The sequence below is a fragment of the Castor canadensis genome, chromosome 5 (assembly GCF_047511655.1).
Source record: "Castor canadensis chromosome 5, mCasCan1.hap1v2, whole genome shotgun sequence".
In the NCBI taxonomy this organism is placed as follows: Eukaryota; Metazoa; Chordata; class Mammalia; order Rodentia; family Castoridae; genus Castor; species Castor canadensis.
In genome coordinates, this window is record NC_133390.1 from 82,724,828 (window position 1) to 82,742,629 (window position 17,802).

Sequence of the window (17,802 nt, forward strand, 5' to 3'; positions counted from 1 at the left end):
TGTGAGGATGACCAGATGAGGGCCGGTCCATTGAGTTCCCAATGGAGAGGGTCAAAGATCCTTTAGGAGAACAAAATCCTCTGGGTTAACAGAAATTGTTACAGGGCCCTCTGGGTGGTGGGTCAAGATCCTCCTCCTGGAGGAGGTTAAGATAAGATAGATAGTCAGCCAGAGGAGCAGAGTCTGTTGGAGGCAAGTTTTCTAAGAGAAATGGGTAGCCATACATTATGTAAGACCCAAATAAGAATATTAGGAGGAGCATAAAAGGTGTCTGCTAAAGGCTGCATATTTAGGGATCCAGATTCTGCAAAATCCTGTAACTCCCAAGAAAGCTCTAATCCACTTTATGGTATGGGGGAGTGGGAAACGGAGGATTGGGTTGATTCACACATGACTCAGGGAGTGAGTCTGTCCCTTTAAGATCACACCTAGGTAGGTGACCTGTGGGAGGCATAATTGAGCCTTCTCCTTAGAGACTCTGTATCCCCAGAGGCCAGAAAGTTTTAAAAAGGACTCAGTCATCCTGCAGATGAGGGGCTCTGTGGTTCTTCACTGAAGTAAGTCATATTGGAGAAGGGTGGCCTCTGGGTAGTGCCAACCTAATAAGTCTCTGGTTAGGATCTGTTCAAAAAGATGAAGGCTGTCTTTAAACTCTTATTGCAAAACTGTCCAGGTTAGTTGCTGTGAAAGGTTTGTGGAATCTTTAAAGGCAAACAGGGTCTGACTGTCAGAATGCAGGTTAAATGTAACACTTTTGGATAAAAGAGAGCTTTAGCTCATTATTTTATATAAAGTTACATTTTTAACTTTGTAAATGTTTGTACTGTATTTAGATAAATGAACTCTGATTTAGTAGTACTTAAAGCTTGACAAGATCAGCAAAAATAATTTCTTTGATAAAATGTTTCCTATAACAGTTTTTTTGTAGATGTTATTTAGAGCTGAACAATATTAAGATAACCTTGTTATTTTACAGACATAGAGAATTTGATTTTAGTTTGACATGATCTTAAAAATCTTTTAAGCAGCTCTTAGATTATAGTCAACTTTAACTTTGACACACATTGAAGTTACCTATCTATATCCGTATCAGTAGTTTACTTTGTAACTTGTATTTTAAAATGAACTTCTATAAGAATTTTAATTTTAAATAAAAAATTCCTTTTTGGCTGGTGGATGAGACTGTCCACCCCCACCATGGAGATCTGTGAAGGAGAAAGCTTACCTGAGAAGTCTGGTAGGTGATTGAGGCCCACCTGCTACTGGATGGTTACCCTGGGCTCTTCCAAGGTGATCTTGAAGGGGGCCAAGGTCCCAGGGCCATGTCAGTCTTCTGCCACCAGGCCCAAGAGGTCTGTGAGGCCTTTACTCTGTTGCAAGTGGGAATGGGGAGACTGACCTACCTTCCAGAGACAAAGAGGGGCAGTAGTCCTCCAGTGTCCATTCTGGCTACATTGTGGACAGGGTCCTGGCAGCAGGCAAAGTGAAGGGCAGTTTTTGCCCAATGTCTTGTCTGGTTGCACTTGAAACAGGCCCTGGAGGCATGCATTGTTGTCCGGCCCATCTCGTGGTTGGAGGAGGTAGCCTCAGGGCAGCCACCAAGAGCTGGGCCTTTTGCTGATATGGGGCCTCATCTCGGTTATTAAATACCTTAAATGTCATTTTCACAAGATCTCCTTGGGAGGGTTGAGGGCCACCCTCTGCCTGTTTAAGTTTTCTTTGAATATCAGGGAAGGATTGGGAAATAAGATGAGAGTTGAGAATAATTATTCCATCCTTGGAAGATGGGTCTCATGCCAAGTCATATCATATGCTTGGGTTAGGAATTTAAATTCTTTAATATAGGAGGTTGAGTCATTAGAGAAGGAGTTTAGTCTCTTTTCAATTTGGGAGAGGTCAGTCATTGGAAAGGGCACATGAACTCTGATAATGCCTTCATCTCCTGCCAGCTCCCAGAGTGGGTATAGATGGGCTGGGTGTGCTTAGGAGGAGGTATGGGAGTGGGTATGGGATGTGGGTGAGGAGGAGAAGGGTGAGGGTGTAGCAGGGGCTGAGGGCAAGGCTGGCGGTGTTGGCTCCTGAGAAGCTGATGACTCATGGTCAATTGTGACCACTGTAGAAGTGGAATAGGGTGGCAGATGTTTGGGAGAGCCAGTAGGGGTGGAAGAAGGGGGGTTTGAGTCATGGGAGGATGAGGTGGGAGAAGAGATTGATGTAGAGGACTGGTGGGAGGAGTTGGGAGGCAGGCAGACATAGCTTGTGAGGTCACAAGTAAGCGAGTTCAGTGGGAGGGAGAGGCACAGATTTTGAGGGGAATTTGTCGCTGGCAAGGAGGACAAGCAAATCTTGTAACAGCGTTACAAGATTGGAGCAGGGAGGGTCAAGAGCGGAGAGAAAGGAAAGCTTGGACGAATGAAGTTTTGGATCACTTGTTGTTGTGATGGCAGAACTTGTCAAGATCTAGAAGTGTGTGAAAATCAGTCGCTTAAGTTATGTATCATCTTGGAGACCAAGGGGGAGGTTGCAGGTAAGTATTGCAGTGGATGCGTCTAAAGTGGAGTGGGAAGTCCTGATAATGTAGAAGGAGAGAGAGAGAGAGAGAGAGAGGGAGAGAGAGAGCAAGGCAGGTGCCTTGGTGAGTTTACCCTTCAGGCCAATATAGGCCTAGGTCAAGATCTAGCCTCCCTTTCATGACTCAGGCAAGGAGAGCAGAATCGTCTGGTTGCCATTTGGTCATAGTAAGCTGGAGGGGCTGTTGAGCTCTCACCCTAGGTGGAGGAAAGGAGGGAGGAAGAGCAAGAGAGAGAGAGAGAAAGAGAGAAAGAGTGGGAGTGTCAAGTGAACAGGTTCCCAAGGGCAGGCATCCCCGGCCTGGGTTGCTGTCCAATGGAAAATGTCCCAACTGGTTAGCCAGGCATCTCCCCAGCGGGCAGAGAAAGGCATACCTGGCATAGTGCCATGACGTCTGGACCAGGCAGAGCAGGTAGCCCCAGGAGGAGGGTGACACTTGCCAGGTCTGAGGAGTAGGTCAGGTGGAGAGCAGTGGCAGAGAAAGACTAATGATGGATGGGAAAGCCAGCAAGGCAGTAAGGTCCAAGATCTACAGTCCAGAGGCACGTGGGGTCAATTCAGCAGTCTGGGTTCGGGAGAGGGCAGGACACGAAGGCCAAGGGAACAGCCCTGGGATGGAGTGCCCTGTTAACCTCTCCCGGGTTTAGGCACCACATGTAAGGTACTACCAAATAAAGACCATGCCATGTGTGGAAAGGAAAGATTTATTAGGAACCAGACTGCAGGGCTGCACCCCTCCACCCCCAGATCAGGGAGCAGCAGCTTGGCTGAAATGGGTAGTGTGCTTTATAGGAGGGTCCAAGCCATGGGGGAGGGAGAGAGAGTCTGGTCTCTGATTATCTGTGACCACCAGATGGAACAGGTCAGCATGCCTGGCTAGTTGAGTTACTGGAAGTTCCTGAGTTGTTTTGCAAGCCAAGAAACAAGCAGGGGAGTTGGGCAAATAGTCATAAATTAGGGGGTCTGGCTTCAGTGCTAGCCTCGGGACCTTCTGCCTGCCCCAAGGATGCCAGGGACCTAACACTGTCTCTCCTGTTCTTAGCTCAAGACTCAGAGAAATATTGCTCACTCCTTGGCCTGTTTTGCAGGCAGGATCCTAGCTTACTCATCTTAGAATCCTATTGCTGTTACTTCATTCCCTATAAATCATACACACACACACACACACACACACACACACACACACACACAAGTGTGCCTCAATACAGCTGTGTGTGATTGGATAAGTTTTGCTCCCTCTCTGGGCCTTCATTTCTCAATCTATAAAATACCAAACTCTCCTATTCCTTTGGCCCTAATATACTATAAAGACAAGAAACAAAATTGAAATCTTGGCCCAGCACTTTCAAAAGATTTCAATTTCCATCTCAGACTTATGGTCTTACTTTATATTAATTATGATGGTTCTCAATTTTACTATCCCTAAGGAACTTCTAGAATTTTTCTCTTCTTATTTGGAGTATAAAAAAAATGTGAAACAAACTTCAGAATCAGGGTATGGGGGTAGATGACTCACTCTCATCCTGTTATCTTTTGAATGGTTAATAGCTACCCCTGCTCTAACCAATTCCTTATCTGCTTGAGTTCCATTTCAGACAAATAAACAAAGTGATCATGAAAAAGGTAATCTTAAGAGAGAAGCTGTCAAGGCTGATGGACTCTGGCAATAAAATCTTTCCAACCTTGCCACCCACACAGATCTGGCAAGAACGAAAGAACAAAAGGGTGTTTGTGCAGATACCCCATCATAGTTGGTAAGCAGCTCAGTGTCCTTTGCCTCAGACTCCCAAATCTCTTGGCAAATAATAGCTCACTCATCCCCAGGGGCTCCCAGAAGGAAGCACTTACTGTTCTCTCTGATGAGGAGCCAGGAAGTAAGAGCTTTCCTGAAGCCCAAAATACTATCAACTCTGGAAACCCACCTGAGGCTTTCCAGGTTCTGTGTGAAAGTCAACACTCCCATTTGGAGAAATAGACTGTTGCAGAATCCTTGAGTTTAAACACAGAAAGGACTTTAAAGAAAACCTATGTGAAACAAGGATATTCAGTACTTCAATCCAGGTGGCAAAATATCTCAGCCAAGGTGTCATCTTTGTCTGACTTGAACATCTCCAGCAAAGGGTCCAACCGACTGCAGTAAGAACTCAGAGGTACAGAAAGGGGGTTGCAGGACCCAACCTGGAGTCCAGAGAGAGCTGGTGTGAAAACTGAGTGAGAGTGTGTGATTGGTAAGATAGTCAAGGGATCCTGTATGATGCCGGAAGGAAGAAGGAAGGTATTGAGTCCATGCCTTGGGCATGGGGGACATGAGAACAGGGACACAGTTTGGTTTTACTGGTCAGTGTTTGCAAAAGCAGCACTTTAAGGAGGATGGTGGGCTGGGCAAGTTAGAAGCAAGGACTCCATTACTTCCTTGAGTCATCCATCCTACAAGTGACAGTTGGGCTCTTGGACATCTTGGTCTTCCTGAATTTTGTTGCAAGAACAGAAGTACTGGATTGGGCATGATGAGACTTCAACCATTATCTACCAGCGGCTTGCAATTCCCAATGTGAGCTTGGACAAATTTTTAAAAAATATCTGGTTTGGACTTGAAATGTCTCCCAAAAGTTCCTGTGTTGAAGGGTTGGTCCCCAGTGCAGCTGTGGTCAGAGATGCGGCTTTTGAAGAGGTGACTGGATCACTGATGAATCCACAGTTAAACAAGTTATTGGGATGTAATAGTGTTGAAGTAACTGATGATTCTAATCAGAAGATTTTGGTCCTTGCACTCTGGCAAGGAAGAATCCAAACAGAACACATATTTGTAGTGAGGGAAATAATGGAGTTTTATTGTAGGAAAGGGGGTCTCTGCAAGGTGAAATGGGAAAAAAAAAAAAAAGGGCAGCGGTTTATTTTAGGTCACTTTTATATCATTCCTAACTTGGAAATGGGAAGAAAACCCAAGACACATCCTGTCTCCAATGACATTTGGGTCACTGGGAAGATCTGGGGGACTCATGCATACAACTCTGCTGATGCTAATTCTCAGATACCCTAAGTCCATGCAAGGAGGAAATTTTCACTCTAATTTAACCTAACAAAAGATTTGCAATTGAGATGGAAGCGCTCAGTTCAGACAGGATGAGTCAGAGAGGGCTGAGGGAGGTGCTGTAACTCAGACTGCATGATTTTTTAAAGTCCCAAACTTTCCCTAATGTCTAGTCTGCCTCAGTAGAACGTTTTTTTTTACATTTTTATTAGCATATAGTAATTGTACAAGGAGGGTTCATTAGCACATTTCCATATACTTACAAGGTACCTTGGTTAGATTCATCCCCTCCATCGTTCTCCCTCACCCCTAACACCCCAACGTAAAATAAGTTCAACAAGTTTCATTGTTCTATTTTCATACAAGTATATAAAGCACATTGACCTTATTCCCTCTTTTTCACCCTCTCCATTTTCCCTGCCCCCTCCCACTCATTACCCCCCCCACACACACACCAGGACCTGTTTTACAGTTCAGTACATCATAAATCAAGTTCAAAGGGGTTTTACCATGTGGTGGAGGAACTTTTAGGAGATGACACTTACTTGGAGGAGGGAGGTCACTGGGGGCATGCCCTTCAAGGGTATAGTTTGTCTTTGTCTTTGTCCCCTGGCTTCTCTTTTCTCTCAATCTCAATCTCTCTCTCTCTCTCTCTTTCTCTCTCTCTCGCTGTCTCTCTTTCTCTCTCTCTTTCCCTCTCTCTCTTTCCCTGTCTCTCTTTCTCCTCCTTCTCAGCCACCATGACATAAGCAGCTTTGCTCCATCTCCTGCCATGACACTATGCCTCACTGTGACAGGTGTTCTAGGCCATAGGCCCAACTCCAGGAGGTACATGTGTCTGATATGGCTACTCGCCCCAATATGTCAAATAAAGAGATGAGTGATGATAGACAGGGAAAGGAGGTTTATCGACGCAACATGGGCATACTGCAGGAAGAGGCAAAGTAAGCACTTCAGTCCATCTTTGGAGTACAGAATATGAGCTTTAAGCTTAAATAGAGAAAGAATTTGGACAGGGGCAAAAAGTCTGCATTATTATCAAACAGTCCTTGTCAAAGTATGACCTGGTTGATCATTATCAAGGGGTTGCCCAGGAAGTTGTTATCACTGTCATCACTTTAGGGGAGCAATGTGGTCAGGATAAGCAAGTCACTGTTGCCTGGCAAGTGTTCTGTTCTGCAGAGGCTTTGCTGTTCCTTTTCTTGGGGACATTGTATGATGTTAGTGATCAGTCCTGTCCTTCCTGGAACCCAAGGTACCTGAAGGGTAAGAACTGCAGAGAGAACGGCTCAGGGCGAAGAAGATAAAAAATGGAGGATGCCAAGCTTTTATCCTGCTTTTAGTTAATTTGTGGACCCAAGTAAGAAGTCAGTGCTTTTCAGCAAAAGAAATTTCTAAGTAGCTGTTTTATTACCACAGGCCCAGAAAAAATGGAGCCAGGTGACCATGGTCTGAAACCATGAGCCAAAACAAATCTTTTCTCCTTTAAGTTCATTTCTCCCAAGTATTTGTAACAGCAATGTTAAGCCAGTTAAAAACACCTGGAATATTGTGGGCCAAAGAGATTCTTAGGTGCTTCTTCAGTGCTGGACTTAACTTTCATTTTACTGGACTATTTTATTTCACTATAAGATAAAGGATCACTTATAAACTTTTTTCAGAAGAAATGCAGATAATTTTGACCTATTCAACTAACAGCACCAAATTTACAAGTTATGCTCCTGTTAAACAGAAACTATTTTTTGTACAGTTTATAACCCAGCAAGCTATTAAATTGCTTTTATATACTTAGCTTCTCAAATTGATGCACAGATGACATGCGCAGGAATTTCAGGTGCTCAGGGTTCTTGAGCCTGCTCTGAGAATGAAAGCACAGACAGACTCTAACCACAGAGATTGGAAAGATTTTATTTGTAGAGAATTTAGTTGGAGAAAAGAGACGAGGAAGACTGCATATTGGAGAATGCAGGGGGACCTGGAAATCGGTGATCCCATGGGTCAGGTTGGGGATTGGGTTTTATAGCCTTTTATTGCATTGCCTGGGGGCAGAGATGTCTCTCAGGTGCAGACAGAGGTTTCCTGGGAAGAAGAGGTGTCTCCTTGATCACTTATCACCTTTTGGGACCTCCTGCAGTCCATCCTTTAGTTCTTCAAAATGCTCTTTTGACTAGTTTTAAATCTTACTGATTCCTCATTAATTCAAACAAATTCAGATCAAATCTTTGAAACATGTTCATTCACTAACTGTGTGAAAGATGCAAATTCACCTTGTTTTTGAAAATTATATTTTAACAGACAACTTAGTTCTGTCTCCCAGGATTATTTTGTTGTTGTTGTTGTTGTTATCTGTTCAAAAATGCATCTGGTCTCTGAAAGCTTACTCTAAGGTATCTGAGGCATTAAGCCACCTGATATTGTCTCTTCCCCACATCCTAGGTCTCCAGAGAAAAGGCCATTCTATCTCTCTGTGAGAATTAGTGACTACAATACTGCTTCTGGCAGTCTCAGCCCCCTCAACCCCCAAAGAGTTGATCAAACCACATTAGAATACTTTAGACCTTTTGCAACCCTGAGGTTGTTAGGAAGTTCCTGGGAGCCAGCCTGCATTATTTTTCCCAATTTATTCCCATTCCTCTGATTCTTACTCTCCTGACTACTCTCTCCTTCCTGTTACAAAGGCTTTCATCTATAGCTTTTAGTTTAATCTGGGGCTATGACCCTACCCTTGAGTGTTGAGGTCTTTTACATCCTTAAGTGGGAATCTGCACCTTTGCATCCCTGCCGAGGCAGCCTGGGTCAAACAGCTACTCTTTCCACTGTGCTGAAGGGGGTGGATCTTAGAGAGGAAACCTTTCCTCTCTAAAATCACTTCCGGGTCTGACAGTAGATGAATCTGTCTTCCAAATCTCCAGAGGTTTCTGTCCTACCCTCTTGGCCTGAGGATCTGTAGGACCTCATGCTTTATGCTAAAAGAGCCTCTTTTGCCAGGGTGAAGATGTAAAATATAGTTGGGGGCAGGGAGAAAAGAGATAGTTCAGGGAAAGACCAGGGATTGCATTTAGCATCTTAGAATCTGTAGCTTTTGGCTCTGGCCTCCAATACCAATGGGGAAATAGTTTCATTTAAAGTGGGGGGAGGGCACTGATTTTGTTCACAGCAGTTTTTCCTGAGCCTTCTCAGATCAGACCTCTGTTTGCCTGAGAATCAGCTCAGCACTTACAGTACTTGCAAGATAAAAATTTCTGTTTCTGATATCAGCTTGGCTGCCTGGCCTGACTGATAATGCTCACTCATGGCTTACTGGGTGCTACTGAACTTCTTGTTTCATGTTTCTTCCCTTCAGTAATATCCCAGTCTGTTATTTCAGTAATCAGATTAATTTCCCAGCATGGGAAAAGAGTGATGTCTCTTGGCTGCCAACCATATCTTGACCCCTCAAGAGTCCTGGACTGACATTACTGGGAGTTGGTGGTACAAGGTAGCAACAGAAGATGGACAAGTTTTCCTGGGTTTTATTATGGATTTAAATTCTCCACCCATCGTTGCGTACAATGGAGCATACCCATCGTCCCATCCTTGATATTTACCTACAGCTAATATACTTGGATCCTAATAGTGTAAGCAGTGTTAGTCTAGAATTGTTTTATTGTTTTCAAACTATAAACATCCTTCCATCTGCAAATTTTATAACTGTAATAATATCTAAGTTATAGTTAGAAGAAGAGTGAGAGAAAAGAAGAAAAATCAAGGGAATGTCAGAAGAGAAAGGGGAAAAGAGCATATTAGGGTGAGGAAAATAAACAGAGAGAATGTGATAAATAGGGAGACATCCTTCTTCAGTCAAGATCTAAGCAGTTTTCAGATTTATAATGTATTAACTACAAAAGAGGCCCATTCTTCAAGAAGAAGAATGCTACAACGGGATGCATGACCCTTTATTTTGGTAACTACGTGCTGGGGAAAGGAGACTATCCAGACATTTTGAGAACTTTTGGGTTTTATTGATCCTTGAGCATCTGAAATGAATTATTGGTTGCTTGGAGAGTAGGACTCAGGTAAAAAAAGGAGTCCTCGTTCAAATTAGGCTTATAGTTGGTCCTCCGATTCCATGGATTTCCAAGTTGTCATTTTCCTAGTCCCAAATGTATAATTGGAATGGATACATCAATCCATTGATTCTTTACCGTGGTAAAGAATACATACTGTAATGAGAAAATCTGAGGACTCTTTCCCAAAAAACAAAAATATCCCCTCTAAGAGGGAATGGCAAGTGTTATGCTCACATCTGTCCATGTAGCTGTGATGGTGGATGTGATGTGAGGGTTTATCACTTATGACCAGTCAACAGAGAAAGGAAAAGGCCAATCTTGGCTCACCAATGGTTTAGTTCTAATACATGGCAGAAGTTGAGAATATACTGAGGTTGCAATATAGTCCTATATACTAGTGATCTTGAAAAGTGGTAGAAAAGAAAAATATTCCCAATGGGCAATACTTTGGTGTATCTGGGCATCTACTTCATTTTAAAAGCAAAATGTTTCAGTGAGAATAAAAATGGACCCATGGGCAGCAGCCAGTGGCTTAGCTGGTTGGTCAAGGGTCTGGAAGGAGAAAGATGGTGTGTTAGATTTTTTTCATCACTGTGACAAAATACCTGAGAATACAACTTATGGGAGAAAGGACTTATCTTGGTTCACGGTTTTGGTTCACAGAAGGTTTAGTCTGTGGTTCACAGTTTTGGTTCACAGAAGCTTTAGTCTGTGGTCTCTTGGGTCTGTTGTTTCTGGGCTCATACATGGTGAGGCAGAGCATGGTGGTAGGAAGACTATGTTGGTTACTCAAGTGATAAGTGAGAAGTTGGTTACACAAGGGTATCTATTCTTACTTCCTTGGCCAGTTTTGATAGAAATAAGTAAGGTCAGAAGCCACAGACTTACAAGAATTTTGTGACCAAGGTCTCATACTCTTTGGGGATAAGGTCTAGATAATCCATCAGTTAAGCCACCTAAACCTGCAGAGATATTAAGGTAAGAAAGGGAGATCATGAATATCAGTTGGCATCCCAAGAACAGATGCAGTGGTGGAAACTTATTTTACTCCATAATCTTCTTCTTGTTCATTTTTTTAGGAAAAGAATCTTGGAGGATCTTTACTCACATGTAGATAACTTTTTATACAAATCAAGTGGATCCGAATAATACAAAATGTTGATTATAATGAAGGTTGTGGGGCACCACTGAGGTCACCTCCTTTGAGAGTAAGGCACTCACTCTCCAAGCTCTGGGTGCATTGTTGCAGGGACATGTAACTGGGACTTTCCAAAGGATTTACCTCTGGCCAAAGGTTGTCTCAGAGAATTGTATCCAATTCTTGTTTCACAAATGTGATGTGAATATTTTATTCTTTTATCTGTCAGAGTTGTAGGTAGTAGTTTTGCTTTTAAAATATGTTTTTGATTTATTCTTATTCTTGATTCATCTTGAGTATTTTTTTAGTTCCATTTTTAGTCCTTTTTTTTTCATCTTTGCCTTCATATTAGGGGATTCTATCAAATATTTGATAATCCCTTGGCAATCTGTCCAAAGGCAAACACAAGACACTAAAAAGCTGAGTAGAAGCTACATGGGATTTCAATACCTGAGGTACTTAATCCATGATTATTTAAATTAACTATTGCATTGGTGAAGCTCCCTGCCTACTGCCACAATGGGTACTTATTTTCATTTTTGTTTTATTGTGAGCTGTGCAGTATTACTAAACAGGAACCCTAATACTGCATATTTGAAATGAGTAGGTAGTATATAAGACTTGCTCCTAGATTTGATAGTGGGCAATGGGAGTCCCATTTTTCTGAATGTTGACTTTCGAGGTCTTTTTAGTGTCTGGGTGGCACTCTTCACCTTTGGAGACTTCACAGAGCTCAGAGTTCCTATGAGTAAATGTTTTCAGATAATAAGGCTGTGTTCTTCTTGGGTTGGGTGAAAAGAAACTTGTTACAAAGGCTTTCTGCCAATCCTCCTTCTTCCAAGTGTTTACCTCAGAGTCACTGGCTACGAATAGCCATGGATACTTTCTGAGGACTCCATGTAAATTTGCATCTTGGTTTTCCAGTACTTAATTTATATTCCATATCTCTCTACTCTGCTAAGTCTGCTATCTATCATTAGTGCATCCATTTTCTAGCTTCTAACCTTTCTCTCTGCCCTGCATATTGTTATCTTTTCCCCCTTTTACTGTCTCAGTATGTGGTTTTGAGAAAGACCAAAGATAAATGCATGAGTTCAATCTTCCATGCATTACTTTAACCTGTTTTTAACATGGAAAAACTGAAGCCCAGGAAGGGATAATGGTTTGTACCACATCACACAATATAAACAGACTATAACTGATGTCTACAAGTACGTACCCAGGCCAATATTTTCTGTCAAAGAACCAAAGATGTATGAAAGTAGAAGGAATGCAGAAACTCAGTAGGTGGTTTGGAGAGAGGAATATGAATAAAGAGAAAGTACTGGTGGGAGTGGCCTGAGAGGAAATGGAAAGGGAGATTTTTTATTCTCTGGTTTTCTAGCCTCTAATAATTCACTGACTTCCTATTCCTTCAAGACATTCATTGTCTCCAGGTGCCCCTTTCTCTGTTTACCACTGTCCTGTTGGAAGCCAAACTCCTATGTCTTATTCTCTACTCTATTATTTCCCAGAACTATATAGTGTTTTTACAATGTGATTCAACTCAAATTGCCCAGATCCACAAATGTTTGTAATGACTTAGTTAATTGCCTATGAACTAAGTAGGGAAAGGGAACAACAGGAAAGCATAGAGGGAAGAGATGAGAGCAGCTTGACAAAAAATGAGATGATGAAGATGACAGAAGTTGAAGATGACTCCATGGAGATACTCTAGAGTAACTGGGGTCAATTAGAACAGGAAAGTCAGATATGCTAATAAGCTTGTTTTAAAACATGATAATGTTGAGAAGTCAGTATGATATCCACACAGAAATGCCTAGCAAACAGATGGATATAGAAAGTGAAAGCTAGCCTTACATCATGGGTTCTCAGGACTGGCATATTCTTTCGTGCTTCCCAATCCAGCACTGCAAAAAATGAGATAATACACTAGTTCCAAGCATTATCAAATCAAATGGAATCTCTTTGAGATTGGAATATTTGAGTTTCAGTAGGTGAGAAGGAAGAACAGAAGGAATAAGATGGATCACTATTTCTAATATACAAATGCTTCTTTTTCCTATCAAAACTGAAGTATACCTAAAACACAACTGCCTGATAGTATAGTTCTGGGTTTATCTCAGTCTTACTGAGATAAATTCATGTGATGGCAAGAGTGGTTTCTTCTAGAGATTCTAGCAGAGAATCCATTTCTTTTTTTGTTTGTTTGTTTGATTGTTTCCTTTTTGCAGCACTAGGGTTTGAACTCAGGCTCTCACACTTGCTAGGCTCTACCACTGGAGCTATTCCACCAGCCCACAGAATTCATTTCTTTACCTGTTTCAGTTTCTAAATGCCACCTCTACTCCTTGGTTTGTGATCCCTTCTTTTATCTTCAGAGCACATCACTCCAACCAGTTCCATTCTCAAGTCTCCTTTTTTCTGACATTGACCTTGTTACCACCCTCTTACGAAGGCATATGTTCTTCAGATTTCCATCACTGTGACAAAATGACCAGGAGGAATCAATTTAAAGGAGGAAATATTTATTTTAGTCCCCAGTGGCAGAAGTTTTAGTCCATGGTTTCTTAGCCTGGTATATTGGGCCTGTGGTGAGGCAGAACACGTTGGCTAGAAGAATGTGGTGGAGGAGGCTGCTCACCTCCTGGCTGCCAGGAAGCAGAAAAAGAAAGAGGAAGGGGCCAGGATCCCACAGTGCTATTCAGGGGCATGTCCTCAATAATCTGTTTCCTCCCCAACGATCTACTAGGCTCCATCTCCTAAAGTTTCCACCACCTCCCAATAGCACCATCAGCTGGGGACCAAACCTTCAACTATGAGCTTTTGGGTGACACATAAGATCCAAACCAGAATATAACTCTTGTTATTATTCACTGAATAATGCAAACTAATCTACTTGCCTCAGGATCCTTAAATTAATCACATCTGCAAGCCCATTCTGCCAGGTAAAGTAACACATTCACAGATCCTGGGGATTAGGATATGGAAGGACATTTTTGTGAGGGGAAGCAATATTCAGTCTATCACAGTAACTTTTTAATAATATTCATGATCTTTAGTTTTTGTCAAGATTTGATCAATATATATTGATTCCAAAAAAATGAGTGAATGAATGAATATCTCTTAGTGATTCAATACATATTTATTATTGGTTCCATTAGGTGTTTGACCTAAAGATAGTTTTAGACTATCTCCAAAGGATGTCCAGGAAATTAGTGTTTATTCTGCTTGATCATAAAGCAAATTCTCTGTCATATTAAAATAGCAGTCAATTTATTGACTAGCATTGAATTAAGACAAGAGAAGAGAACAAGACAAATCTATTTTTAAAAATTGGGGTTTTTTGGCGGCACTGGGGTTTGAACTTAGGGCTTTACCTTTGCCAGGCAGGTGCTCTACCACTTGAGTCATGCCTTTAGTCCAAAAATCATTATGGTTTAATGCTGTTTGGGCTGAAAATAAGGGCAAATACTACCAAACATATAATTATGAACCAGAAAAATGGGTCAGGATTACCCACAGGCTCTTCAAAAAGCACATTGTCCATTTGAGGTGAGGAACAGCAAATTTTTGTGGGAAATGTGGAAGGCTTTGCTGTTTGTTTTAGTGAGCCTTTTGTACAGGAGCCCAGAGTGCATGCCTCACAATTGTTTGTATCATGGGGCCCATTCAAAGGTACCTCCCGGATCATTGGCATCTTCCTGAAGTCATGTCCATAGTATCGCCAAAGAATATATTGTATCAGGTTTTGCAGAATCCTTTTGATACTTTCTGTGGAGAATTCAGGTTTCTCAAATTGGGACCAGGAACACTTCTGGCACCTCTGAGCAAAAACCCGCATAAGCACCTGGCCCTGAGATTTGCCAGGCTCTCTGTACATGTGGCACAGGATTTTTACTTGGGCAGAACTCCAACTTCGGTGGCACAGGGAACACCAGAACCTGCAGGCAGAAAGAAGAAGCCCATTGTGTCCTCAGCTGATTGTTGGCCTCAGGGAAAATGTTCTTGACCTCATTGCTAAGCGCTATTTCAATCTAGAAAACTGTCACAGTCACTGACAAATAAGACCAAGAGGTAGTGTGTTCTAGAGAAAGTTTTTTTCCTCTGTGAGCCACTGAGTCTGTCTTTTTGCTAGTAAAAACATCTCTGGATGGATGAGAGGGGAAGGAATTTCTACTATCTACAGTGAAATTTGTTCCTCATTTTAATAACAGAAAGCTTTTACAAAATACCTTTTTGAGACAGGCATGATAATCAACGCCTTAAATGCTATCCCATGCATCTTTATGTCATTCCTATGAAGTGTACATTATTGAGTCCAATATCCAGCTAAGGAAACTGAGTCATTAAAATGCACACAACCTGTTCTGGACATACTGTGGTAGAGGCATATTCTGCAACCCTAGGCCATTTGAAACCCACTTTGTTTACGAACCTCCTACATACAACACCTCTGATGAGCAATTTGGCTAATCTTGCACCTAGACAAACAGTCTGGACAGGGAGCCATGACACTTGGTTGAAGATTCAAGCCCATGACACTTCTCTACACCTCAGTTTTTAAATCCATAAAAAGGGAAATATTTAAGGGTGGGTTACCAGCATCAAATGAGACAATGTATATAAAAATACTTTATAAACTACAAAATGCTTTTCAAAAGCCGGTTGATATTTTCTGAAAGTATGCATGTAAGCTACTTTTCCCATCTCAAAAAGGCTATTCAATCAATTTATCTGAACAGAAGAAGCACCTTTTTGTTTGGGGGAAATGCCAAAATGATAAAAGACATTATGAGTTGCTCACAGATTCTGGCTGAATCTATGACAGACACAGCTCACTGGATTTTACAGTGGCTTGAAAACTGTCTTCAGAGACAGAGGATGTTTCATTTAAAACAAAGAATTCTGAAGCTCAAAATAAAATACATAGTTTGTATAGTATTTTAAATGGTTTATCAAAAATATATACTATGTATTTATGTTATATACATTTGTACTCTATACATAACCATTATCTTATGAGAATGTTGAAGAAGGACACTTGAAAAAGGAACACTTCCTCTGCTTAGGAGTTCAGGAGATGCCTTCACAAGGAGGTGGGCCTTGAGTGTGCCTTGAAGGATGAGTAGGGAGGGAAGAGGAAAGGGCCTGACAAACTGGGGACCTCTGCAACAAATGAGTGGTCAGAATGCATGGAAGTGCCATCAAAATTAGGGATTTTTAAAAATTCATCTTTTTCAGTTCTAGCTTCCTTTAGAAAAGATCGCACAGGAGCCACAGACGTCCTACTCCCAAGAGCCCAGATTGGTGGGGACAGGAAAAGGGTTTATCTTCCAGCTCATCTTCATATGCATATTTCCTGGGTTTTGCTCTAGCTTTTCTATATATCCTAACTGCTATGGGGAAGGCAGAGATAGGCTGAGAATGACTGCCTCCCCAGTTTTGACCAAAACTGTAAATAAATCCATTTTTCCATTTGATATATTTAATGTCATTTTCTCTTGATGCAGAGGAATAGCTGGACCCAGAGCCAGGCCTTTTTTGGCTGGGGCTGTCATAACAAGACAACAAGAGGCATTCTTCAAGGTTTTCCAGAAATATTTAGGGAAGAAAACAAGGAAAAAACTTCCTGCATTTAAACAGGAAGGAGGCTTGGAGTCCATTGGTTAGACCCTAAAGAATACTGTGACCACAAAAGGCTGGAGAACCTCATGACATTTGTTCTTTCAACAAGCCTCTCTGCTCAGGAAGGCCTACGGCTATACAAAGCTCCACTCACCTGCCAAATGCCGTCTGCTGGTATTGCTTCCATCCTGGGGCAGTGTGGCCTGGCAGAATGGTCCCATCCAACTTCAGGCTCCATTTGGCCCAGGGTTTCTCCTGCTCCATCAGTTCTTGAAAGGTCTGCTCCCATGTGCTGATATCTAAATACGACATTCTTCTCTGAGGCTGAGGTTCAGTCTTCAGTGAGGAGCATTTATTTTTTCTCAGATCTCAGGAAGAGGGAAAAATAACCAGTTTGAATGTCTGCATTCAGTTCAGTTTCGATTTCTGGTTTTTAACTTTCGTTTTAGACTGAGAGCACAGAAGAGTTCCTTGTTCAGAAGACAGAGGGCAGCAGAGATTTTTGCTTTGTTAATAGGCCTCGCAGAAGAACGCTTTCTAGCTGTGGGGAAAGTGGCTCAAACTGTAGCACATCTGTCTATGAAGCAAGAGGTCCTGAGTTCTGATCCCCCGCATTGGGAACAAGAAGATTAAAAGACGGATTACATTCTTAGAATTTGGGGGCCCAAATTTTCCCATTTTTATATAGTAAGCAAAGGATTATTTTCAGCCCTAGGTAAAGGAATCCTCTGTGACTAAGAAATCGTGTTTGCCCAACACAGACTCATGTCCTCGTGGAACCTGAGTGAATATGTTTAGCACTCGCCGCGTTCCTCTGATAGAGCCTCACCACAGGTCCCGGGGCCGGAGCTGCGGGGGAGAGGTAGGACATTTTTCTTGGTATTTTGCAGTGGTACACAAAGAGAGCTGTGGTGCCTTGCCCAAAGCCACACAGCAAGGAAATGGTAGCAGTAAGACATGAACCCAGGTCTGTGTGACTCCAAAACTTGCAGTGTTTGCACAGCAAGGAGAAGACAGGAGGGATGCGTCAGGTTCCCAACACCGTTGCCAGAGGAGCCATCTTGAAAACCTGACTTAGTGTTTTGGTTTAGGGAGATTTCCTATCCTGGGATCTAGACTAGGAGACCAGGTTGCCAGAAGGGATTATTTAATTCTACTTTCACGTGTCAATTATCCAGCAGGGACGTATACAAGCAGGTGTGGAAAATACCTTTCAGTAATATAAGAGAGGGAATTCCTGCTCTTGGGATGAGGGACTGGACTAGATGACCTTTTAAAAGCATGTCTAACTCACAGATTGAAATTCCAGAAAATAAACTTTGTCTCCTTGGAGTTTAAAGTGAAATGGCAGAGATAGGACAAGCAGGACACTTGTCTTGGGATGT

The 17,802-nt window shown here is 42.1% G+C and overlaps 1 protein-coding gene and 1 long non-coding RNA gene across 2 annotated transcripts in view; one reads left to right on the forward strand and one right to left on the reverse strand.

The window, feature by feature from the left end:
• The first annotated feature begins 496 nt into the window (after positions 1 to 496).
• The window catches only part of LOC141423272 (uncharacterized), a 54,041-nt gene continuing 36,735 nt past the window's right edge, over positions 497 to 17,802 (forward strand). The window contains exons 1-2 of the long non-coding RNA XR_012447997.1: positions 497 to 557; positions 17,127 to 17,279. This is a non-coding gene — a long non-coding RNA (uncharacterized lncRNA). The remainder of the gene's footprint in view (positions 558 to 17,126; positions 17,280 to 17,802) is intronic.
• Rtp4 (receptor transporter protein 4) lies at positions 13,297 to 16,850 on the reverse strand. The gene is made up of 2 exons (XM_020171332.2): positions 16,572 to 16,850; positions 13,297 to 14,733 (listed from the first exon to the last, which is right to left on the reverse strand). Exons 1-2 carry the CDS (start codon positions 16,727 to 16,729, stop codon positions 14,223 to 14,225), a joined length of 669 nt encoding a protein of 222 aa, XP_020026921.2. The 5' UTR covers positions 16,730 to 16,850; the 3' UTR covers positions 13,297 to 14,222.